This window comes from Sinocyclocheilus grahami, unplaced genomic scaffold (assembly GCF_001515645.1).
Source record: "Sinocyclocheilus grahami isolate Dianchi unplaced genomic scaffold, SAMN03320097.WGS_v1.1 scaffold340.1, whole genome shotgun sequence".
Classification (NCBI taxonomy): Eukaryota; Metazoa; Chordata; class Actinopteri; order Cypriniformes; family Cyprinidae; genus Sinocyclocheilus; species Sinocyclocheilus grahami.
Window position 1 is genome coordinate 1337695 of NW_015505519.1, and position 11263 is coordinate 1348957.

The 11263-nt window shown below is 37.2% G+C and overlaps 1 protein-coding gene across 2 annotated transcripts in view; it reads right to left on the bottom strand.

Annotated features, from left to right (window-relative positions):
* Positions 1-5468: 5468 nt before the first annotated feature.
* Positions 5469-11263, bottom strand: part of LOC107603085 (UBX domain-containing protein 2A-like) — a 9019-nt gene continuing 3224 nt past the window's right edge. Inside the window, exons 2-7 of one of the 2 annotated variants that reach the window (XM_016295783.1) lie at positions 8790-8855; positions 8530-8659; positions 7780-7889; positions 7465-7602; positions 6947-7108; positions 5469-5804 (exon numbers count right to left, since the gene is read on the bottom strand). In XM_016295783.1, the coding sequence (XP_016151269.1) occupies positions 5621-5804; positions 6947-7108; positions 7465-7602; positions 7780-7889; positions 8530-8659; positions 8790-8836 (771 nt within the window). In that variant the 5' untranslated portion in view covers positions 8837-8855 and the 3' untranslated portion in view covers positions 5469-5620. Of the gene's footprint in view, positions 5805-6946; positions 7109-7464; positions 7603-7779; positions 7890-8529; positions 8667-8789; positions 8856-11263 lie in introns of both variants that reach the window. The other variant, XM_016295785.1, reaches the window with a different exon arrangement.

An 11263-nucleotide genomic window follows, 5' to 3' on the forward strand; every position in this document is an offset into this window, starting at 1 on the left:
GTTCAAAAAACACATAATTTTCCAAATACTGTACATTATTGTAGGTCCTCTATGCCCCGCCTCTCTCAAACGCTTAGTTTTCTACAAAGTCCCTCCTTCCGACAAGCGCAGTCTGCTCTGATTGGCCAGCTGACCCAGTGCATTGTGATTGGCTGAACACCACAAGCACTCGTCGGAAATGTAACGCCCCTTACCATAATCGCGAGCTTCATCTTTCAAAATAAATGTAAAGACAGTAAATAATGTCATTAGTTTTACCATCAGTTCGAGCCCGACAGGGGAACAGAGTCTCGTTACAGACACAGTGATGAATATGTGTTTGCAGTACACAAGCCACGGTTAAGACAGCTGACTCCACTTTGATGTGAGTTCCCCCCTCTCCCCCTCCCTCTCCCTCTCTCTCTCTCTCTCTCCACCCCACTCCACTCTGTTGTGCCCCCCCCCCCTCTCTCTCTCTCTCTCACACACACACACACACACGCGCGCGTACACACACACACACACACATGATCCGCAAAACTCCGCATTTGAACAGTCGATAGCAAATACTGAAACTAATAACAAAACAGTAGCTGATTCAGAAGCGCCAGATTGTCATAGCAAAGTCAGAATGACCTCCTCTACTAGGTTCACGAAACGGTCGTCCATAAAATGCATTGTTGTTCTGTTGTAAGTAATCTTAAAGATTCCTAAATGCATCTACTTCCGGAAGGCCAAATAAAGTGCTTTTGCTTTCGCCTAGAAACACACAGCGTCTCCCTTACATGCTGCTTCAACACTAACTGCGGTTACTGAAACCACGCCTTCTTTCTTTGCGTGCACATTTGGGCGGCATTATGCAAATATTTCCACATAGTGAGGTAGATATGTGGGGGCGTGTTAGAACGAGCCGTTTTAGGGGGGTGTGGCAGAGTCTTAACTTTGATAAAGAATATCTCTTTGGTTTTGAGACTTTAGTCTTTGCAACTTCAGGGATCTTATCTATGCACAATCAGCTTGTAACACTCCAAAGAGAAAGGAAAACTTGAAATCGCATCATATGACCCCTTTAAGTTCTGGAAAGAAAACAAAAGCCTCTTTTTAATTAGTATTTTTGAATACTTGCTTTCTGGTAAAAATATCACAACACTCTTAAAACAAATTCATTGTGTAAGATAGAAAACTTTATTTATTTATGTACTTACTACATTGGCAAAGAGTATTTTCTATAGTGACCGTAACCCTCACTAGATTTTTAGCTGGTTTAAATTTTTAGACAGAAATTAATACTTAGACATTTTACTGGATTTAAAAAAAAATCCCCGACTTACAATACTGTTCAACAGTTTAGGATAAGATTTTTATTTTATTATTTTTTTTTAAATGTTTTTGAAATAAATCTTATATGCCCAGTGCCAAGGCTGGGTCGATTTATTTGACCAAAAATACAGTAAAATTATTATAATTATAATTTAATCTAGTTTTCTAATTTAATATATTTTAAAATATAATGTATTCATGTACTGCAAAGCTGAATTTTCAGACAATCTTCAGTGTCACATGATCCTTTAGAAATATGCTATGTATTCTATTCTAATATGCTGATTTACTGCTCAAAAAAAAACTTTTTTTACTGTCACTTTACTGACTAATTTAATGAGTTCTAGCTGATTTCAGATATGAATCCCTTCCAAAATCACAAATCTTACTGACTGCAGACTGAGAATCTTATAAAGGGTTCTCTGGATTTTGATTGGCAGACATCCACTTAGCAACCATCCCAATCACCCTAGCAACACCCTACCCACAACATTCTAGCATTATGGATTGCTGGTATTCTCACAAAGTTTATTTTGGTTGCCGTTATCATGATGAACAAACAGGAAGTCATCGAGTTGAGACAAAATATCTGACTTCCTCACAGATTGAAAACAGCTACCATGATAGCAGCACTGAAGTGTGGGAAGACATATGAAGTGGACATCTATAACTGACATGAAGAACAAAATATTTGAATATCACAAAGCTTGTCGAAAACATGTCTGGGAAATGTTTCACCAAAAAAACTAGTTTTAAAAAATATATATTTTAAAAGGGAAATTTGCTTAATGGTCATTAAAATCATGTCTTAATTTTGTTAAAATTAGGCATAATTTGTGACTTTGTCCCCTGATGTGGCCCGGGCTTTCTCCCCCTTGGCCATGGCAGCCGGTGCGAGGGGTCCAGAGACAGCAACTGAACTCTCTGGCTTCTCAGAGCTGGCTACAGCTGTGCCTGCATCCATTCACATACTGCAGCAGTGAGAGGATGGGCGGGGTTACAGAGCTTCAGAGGCCACATACACAGACGCTTTTCAGCTGTCACTCACAGATGTGAGCCAATCAGATGCCTCGCTCTGCCAAAACAAGCTGCTTACCTGAATCTGATACAGTGTACATTCCTATGCTGTTACACTGACACTAAATAAACACATATGCAAAGTAAGAGTTGCTTAAGAATTGAATTACTTGTATGTGCTGAATATACAGTTAGCCTAACACAAAACATAACGTTCACTTTTCCATCAGAAATACCTTGCGTACATATAATGTAAAAAAACATGTTTTGTTATCCAAGCAAGTGACATATTAATTTGATTAAATAAAATATTGAATACACATAGACTAACGAAACGTATCATGGTAATACCATGGTATTAGATACAGATAGATAGACAGATAGATAGATATGATCTACCCTGAGTGATGCAGTGAGCTATCAGCTGCTGCAGCGGTGCATGAACTGCGGGTTCATTCCATCATTCACATTCACTGCAGCAGCAGCACGCTCAATAGATGTCATCACAAACACAGACGTGCGGCCCCTACAGGACAGCAAACACAACTCACAGGATCCTAGACCTAGTGAGACATCCTAACTAACATGGCAGTAAATAAATCAAATTATTAGCATACAGGCATTTTACATCTAAGTTGTAGTGTCATGGCATTGCACCAAGGCTGCATTTATTTGATCCAAAATACAGCCAAAACAGTAATATTGTGAAATATTTGTACTATTTAAAATAGCCATTTTCCGTTTGAATATATTTTAAAATGCTATTTATTCCTGTGATGCAAAGCTGAATTTCCAGCATCATTACCCCAGTCTTAAGTGTCACATGATCCTTCAGAAATCACTCTAATTTGCTGATTTCAAATTAAAATGTCAAGAAACATTTCCTATTAGGCTATTGTCAAAAGTTGGAAACAGTTGTGAACAACGTTTTTCAGGATTCTTAAATGAATAGACAGTTCAAAAGAACAGCATTTTAACAGTTATTTTAAATTGTAAAAATATTTTCACACTATTGTTTTATGCATAAACCACAAACAAAATGCATAAAACCCTTTAGTTTCACACGAGCCAAACTGACTTAAAGAGGTGATTAGACAAGTGTTTACCATGACTTTAAAATACAGATTTATTTATTAACTGCTCACAAACTCCCAGGTATACACTTGCTATAAAGTTAATTAAAAGATTAATAAATACGCTTATCAGGCCTGATGGTCAGACCTGGTCATATCAACCATATGGTTGGCATTACATGTAAACGCATTTCCAACATTTTGTGCAACGGTAAACAATATGTGGACATGAACAGGACGTTTAAAAGGACAGTTGTTAATATACTCCAGAAATTCCTGACATTCAGCCCACTGGCCAGGAATCCAACCATATGGTTGGCATTACATGTAAACGCATTTCCAACATTTTGTGCAATGGTAAACAATATGTGGACATGAACAGGACGTTTAAAAGGACAGTTGGAACAAGATTCATATGGAACAACAGTAGAGACTAGAAATAGTAATTACACTAATTCCTTGAATGATTAATAGATTATATAGTGATGAAAATGGTTTGACTGAATTGCATTGCGGGTTGATAGTGGATCAACTTAAACTACCCAAAAACTGATAAAGACAATCGAACTATATGATTTCTTTTTTTAAATGCACTTCCAAAATATTTAAAAGTAATAGGTCAGAAGATGAATCCAAACGCATTCACACCAAAAAGCAGCATATTGATCAGAAAGTCACCTAAATTTCTCCTTATCCTCTCGGTGAGCGTTTAAAACATGTTAGAACCCATTTACCCCCCTTTGAAGTGAGAAAAGGAATCAGCATATCTTCAGTAGGTTTATTGCAAGCAGAGGTTTTTATAACAGAGCCTCTGTCTTAGGCAAAGTGCATAAAACATTTACATTAGTAACTTAACGGTTCACAGTAAGACATACTAGCACAGATGATCGAACACAACTCCATTAAGCATCATGGCAGCTTCCATGATCTGAATTCTTCATTGATCGGTGTAAACATGTATAATACTGAAGGTTAAAAGACTTGGCTTGTGCATACTGCATTGCATTAGAAAAGGCCAACACATCCAACTGTGAAAGAACATGACGAGAAATAAAAAATAAAACAAATAAAAGAATAATTCACCCAAATATGAAAGCACTGTCATCATTTACCATTTTTAATCACCCACTTGTCATTCCATTTTGACTGAAATGTAAATTGTTATTCACTGTTTATCTTTTCATCCACAGCAAGTTCACTGATCACGGAGTCAGTCAACTTGACAAACATTTCAGTCTGATTTTTCATTTTTTGGTGAACTATTCATTTAAATCTATTTGTGTTGAGTGGCCATCTATAATGTCTCAGAAGGGTTTTCAAAATCAGGCGAAAATAGAAAAACAAAAACCACCGGCCTTTATGGTTTAAAAAATAATGAAAAATTTCCTCACCCTCAGGCCATCCAGGATGTAAAGGAGTTTGTTTTTTCATGAGCACAGATTTGGATAAATGTAGCATTACATCACTTGCTCACCAATGGATCCTCTGCTGTGAATGGGTGCCGTCAGAATGAGAGTCCAAACAGCTGATAAAAACATCACAATAATTCACAAGTAATCCACACCACTCCAATCAATCAACATCAATAAATATCTTATGAAGCGAAAAGCTGCATGTTTGCAAAAACAAATTCATCATTAAGGCTCTAAACTGTTGCTTCTGGACAAAATACAAGCCCATAATCCCAAATCAATTTTTTTTCTCTTTCGTCCTCTCACATCAAAATCCACTAACATATTTGTTTAGAACTGTTTTGGCCTATAAACAGTGCCTGATGTGTGTATATTTCTCTCCTGATTCAGATAAGACAAACTTTTTTAATGTAGAAAGCAATATCATGGATAGAGGACTTCAATTTTTATGAATTTGATGTTACAAACATCTCGATGATTGATTTGTTTCTTACAAACACACAGCTTTTCACTTCACAAGATGTTAATTGATAGACTGGATTCATGTGAATTATTGTGATGTTTTATCAGCTCTTTAGACTCTCATTCTGACGGCACCCATTCACTGCTGAGGATCCGTTGGTGAGAAAGTGATGTGATTGTTAAATTTCTCCAAATCTGTTCGCATGAAGAAACAAACTCATCTACGTCTTGGATGGCCTGAGGGTGAGTACATTTTCATTTTTAGGTGATCTACTCCTTTAAGAGAGAAGGATTAATGAAATGTCTCTCAAACGTGTGGGATCAATAAATCTGAGTCTCTGATGCAAGCAGGAACAGTCAGGAGTGACCAAAAGGAGCTTGTGTGTTGAGAGGCCTCTGAACGATGACAGCATTTGCTAAATCAGCTTCCTTTAAACTCTGACCCTCATCTCTCAGCTCTCGGAACGGCAGGGATGTAGTCAGGATGAAAGGAGCGTCCGTTCTCTGAGCCTGCTCCACAAAACGCTGCACATCACTGATCCTGGAACAATTACATAAAGGCCAACATGAATGCATCTTCTGAGGGAGCTTTGCAGCCGCATCTTAGCAATCATGTTCAAGTCAGAGGCATGAAATCCTTACATGTGGTGACGCAAACGTTAAATCCAGCGTAATCTGATTTGATCTGCTGCAAAGTTGCAGCTTACGATTCTTCCATTTTACCTTGTGAGCTTATATTACATAAATGATGAAGGAGAATTATGTAAGAGCTTTTGAGGGTAGGATTTCAAAACTGGAGCACCACAACATACCCAGGGTGGATTCGGACAATACAATAAGAACATTCAGACATAATCATGTCTAAGGCCTGTAACCTTAACTTTGTCCAGTTTATAAAAGCATAGTACACTAAAGAATGCATATTCAGTTATAGTTTTTTAAGGTGATGCTTCGTGGGGCAAAGTACAAACCAAAAAATGCTTCCATGCATTTAGACCAAATAATTGGCTGCAGTATATTGATGGCGTCAAATATGGAATATTACATTTTTCTTAAAACATGTATTGTATACAGTTACTGCCATATATATATATATATATTAGTGCTGTCAAATGATTCATTGCAATTAATCGCATCCAAAATAAAAGTTTTTGTTTACATAATATATGTGTGTGTACTGTGTATATTTATTACGTATATATAAATACAGACACATACAGCATATATTTTGAAAATATTTACATGTATATATTTATATTCATATAATTTATATAATATATAAATATAATTTTTTTCTAAAATATATACATACATGTGTGTGTATTTATATATACATAATAAATATACACAGTACACAGACATATAATGTAAACAAAAACTTATTTTGGATGCGATTATTCGATTATTATATATATATATATGCACACACATACGCCATAGATAGTAAATAATACTTCTATATAATAATACATAAGTTGAATAAATATCATAAAAAAATTCAATATTACATTTTTAAACATTGTAAACAGTTACTTCAACTCTTTTTGCAATCAATTTATTTAATTTTACAACATTAGGGCTGCAAAAATTACACACACTTTTAAGCTTTTTTTTTCTTTAGGGGGAAATATGACCCAGATGTGTTTTCAAGAGGTTCACCTTCTACGAGCATATGATACTCACCGATGGCACAGATTAAACCTCTGCACGAGACGCTGACCGTCTGCCAGCCAAATCTGGAGGGAGGTCACGGGGAGGTCCTCATTCAGCTCCACAGCCGGGAGAGGAGGACCAGAACAGTCCTCATGTATCGACCGAGACCTGGCCACCAGTCGCGGAGCCACGCTACAGAGGACAATCATTGCAACTTAATCAATTTCTAAAGTATGGTTAAAAGCCTAACTTTGTCCAATGAACTGCAAATATTGTCATGTGATTTCACATGTGATTAGAGGGTCAACTAACTAACACTAACATCTGGATAATCCTTGACACATTTACAGACAAATCATCTCAGAGTAGAAGTGTTTCGAGGACACCTAGTGGATGTTTGTGGGAATAACTACGACTAGATAAACTACTCAAATCTTTCATTTAATTACTTTACAGCACGTACTTAAGCATCGCTATTAAGCCTTCTCTTCAGGTGTGAAACTTTACAGGCCAATTTAAAACACTATAAACCAGAGAGGATCTGCTACCTTCCCAGTCTGTAACCTCGGCCTGTAAACGGGTGAAAGGTCTTTTTCTTTGGGACATAAGCTTCATCTTTCATGTCCTCCACGTTGACTTCTAGTTCTTCATCCTCAGCTCTTCCTTCAAGCTCCAGAGGCAGCTCACTTTAAATAGAGGATATTTAGATTATTACAAAACTTAAAGATTTGATTCTGTCTGTATGTCATCATTTGAGGGGAAAAGTGCAATAATGATAATAGAATGGGCATTTTACACCTTTGCAAGGAGTAGAATGTGAATGCTATAATATTGCCACCGTGACAATTATCAACACTGCTCACCCTCTTTTAATGGCCTCCAAGAACTCTTGGTTTTCTTCTAGAGTGTAACTGCGTAAATCTTCATCGTTTACCGTGAAACCATTTTTCCACAGTCTCACTACAATCTCCACCTGAAAAAGTTCAGCCATGAAACACTCTTAAGAAGCCAAGTGATTTATTATTTTTTGCATTTCTTTTTGACGATGCTAGTGACTAAGAAATTACACACTTAAAGGAATATTTCACCTAAAAATGAAAGCAGAAAATGTACTCCCTCTCAGTCCATCCAAGATGTAGATGAGGTTGTTTCTTCATCAGAACAGATTTGGAGTAATGTAGCATTACATCACTTGTTCACCAATGGATGCTCTGAAGTGAATGGGTGCCGTCAGAATGAGAGTCCAAACAGCTGATAAAAACAAACATGCAACTTTTCACTTCACAAGACTGATTTGATCCGCTGGAGTCATGTGGATTATTGTGATGTTTTTATCAGACTCTCATTCTGACGGCACCCATTCACTGCAGAGGATCCATTGGTGAACAAATGATGCAATGCTAAATTTCCTGATGAAGAAACAAACTCATCTACATCTTGGATGGTCTGAGATTGAGAACATTTTCAGCTATTTTTTTGTAGTTGTAGTTTCTTCTCAAAGTGACATTGCATTGATGTAGCTAGCTGTTAAGCCACAACATTTTTATTTTAGGTAACCACCAGAATGTTCTGAACACAACTGCACACAAGAAGTCTCGTATGAACTGTCTGACCTTTTTGCCGCTGCTGGCGACACTGCTGATCTTCTCCACCTCATCGAGCAGGTCCTCCACGGAGAAACTGGATCTAATAGGGCTCACCTCCTCGTCGTCCTCCTCTTCCTCATTTTGTGCCCCTTCACACCTAAGAGCTCACAAAGGCAAGAAAGTGTGATTAATTTTAGATTACGAACATGCAGTAATGACGTAATGTAACTGGCATGATAATGTTTCAAGATGGATAATGGACACAGAGCAGTGTATAGCGGACTTACCATGTGTCATCTTGAACCCTTTCTCTTGAATCAATATCTCTCATCATGACTTCTTTTGTTGTCCATCTTGCAACACAAACATAAGCGGGCATATATAAGTTATAAGGGATGGTGCAAGTCAATGTAACCACTGCACCAGTGCTTCCTGAATAATTCATGGAGCAGGACTTTCTGTGTGAGACTGACAGGTGCAGGAAATTCTCAAAACATTGATCGGGTTTCATACCAGTCCAGTAAATCAAGGTAAAATTATGTTTCAACTGACCAGAAATGACCAATGATACACTGATCAATTACAGCTGGTTCTTTTAATAGAATAATTATTCAATATAAAAACATATTATAAAAGGAATACATATTAATATATTTCATAAAAAGAAATATTGCAAAATATACAAACTATTTAACAACAAACCCTTGCTTTCGGACATGTGCCAAAGATATTTCATCAGTATTAATCTGATCAGTATTTAATCAGCTGCTCATCATGACATCATGATGCACTTACAGTAATCTATATGACAATAGGCCTGTTTGAGATGCGCCTCGCTAACAATTTTGGGTCCTATGAAAGAATACGAGGTTGGGCCCCCTACAGCAACAAACATATACTATATCGCCCAAAGTATTGGGACACCCCCTTCTAATGAACAGGTTTGACTACTTTAGTAATTTCCACGAGTACAAATCTTAATGTTTAAGCATATAATGATATTCTAGGGAATTGTGTGCTTCTAATTTTATACCAATAGTTTGGACAGGACCCTTTTCTATTCTAACACGACAATGCCTCTTTGTATAAGCCAGGCAAGGTTAAAAAAAAAAAAAAATTGATTCAGTCAGTGTGGAAGAACTTGACTGGTCTGCAGAACGCAAAGTCCTAATCCCAGCTGAACACTTCTCATAAAATTAGAAGCACACAATTCCCTAGAATAGCATTATATTAAGATTTGTACTCATGGAAATGACTAAAGCAGTCAAACCTGTTCATTAGAAGGGGGTGTCCCAATACTTTTGGTAATATAGTCTACAAGCCAACCTAGCTATTCAAAATCTTTGTCTGCAATTGAATAATATTGACCTATTACTTTTACTATTGCTTTTGACCATTAGGTATCAGTAACATAATTCATTCAGAACCTGTTCTATGGACATAGACTTTCTGTACCACACTATTCTGCTGATATGGAATGAGTTTGACTACTTAATCAGCTATATTAATAGAAATGCTTCACTGGGGCAAACAAAAAAAATCCTAAAATAATAAATAGGATACCCCGCATTTCCAGCAGTATCCAACATTTCTCAATCATGATCTTACTCAGCTAAATGTGACTATTAGCTTAACAGCTGTATTCCTTGTTTGCTAGCTACCTATGCACAAACAGCATGGCGACGCAAAGAATTGTGGGTTATCTGTAGCAGCAAAGGATACACCTCATGCATCCTCCGAATTCCTGTGAAAGAAGGTCGCATTCGGAGTGTCCTACTTGCTTTTCTGAAATGAGACAGCCTCGATGACGTATGCAGCCTTCGAATGCGACCTCCGGAGGGTGCAGCCTTCTTAATGAGACACAGCTAATGTTAAAAATGTTCTACATTATGAACCTTAACCCAAAAGCCTTTAGCTTCACACACTGTAGATAATTGTGACCCTGCCTGTGGAAACCCAGCTAAAGTTTTTTTTTAAACAGTGGATGAGTAATTCACTCCTTGATTTGCTTAATAAAAGCCTCCTTTGAGATCTTTTTGACAGACATGTTTATTGTGCACTATTTTCAACGTGTTTATGGCTAAGTTTAGTGTGCCAAAATAGAAGCGCAGCCGAAATTCGCATGCAGTGTATCTGGTTGCCAGGAATTTTGCCGGAAATGCAGAAATAAGCCGTAATTTTGTTTAAATATGAGGGCTCTCTGACCCTCCCATAGACAGCAAGGTAACTACCACGATGTTCAAGGTAGGGCTGTCACGGTGAGGGAATTTCCCTTGCGGTAATTTTATGCGGTATTACCACCATATATATATATATATATATATAATTTGTGTGTGTATGTGTTACGATATAACTAACGAGGTAATATTCAGAAGACAATGAAACCGAAACCAAATAGCGTTGAAACAGGAAGTAAACAGAAGAGAATGACAAAATAACGGTCCACATAACAGAACATAAACCTGACAATAAGATCGTTAGGCTATCATTAGCCTATATGTATAACAGTTAGCCTAGTTGTAATCTGATCTTCTAATCTGACTGGACAAGAGACTTTCTAGACCGGCTGTCAGTCAGTGCAGTTACAGTGTTGCGTCACAAGGTGGTGGAAAGGGACTGTCATTCAACTACACGTTCAAGAACGCGGATTCATTCATTCAAAGAGACGTAATGAAACACGCTGTTGAAATCATTTTAACTTTGAGCACCACTTTAGAAGGCTCAGCTGACTAGCTATGCGTCGATGCTAAGACAGAGATTT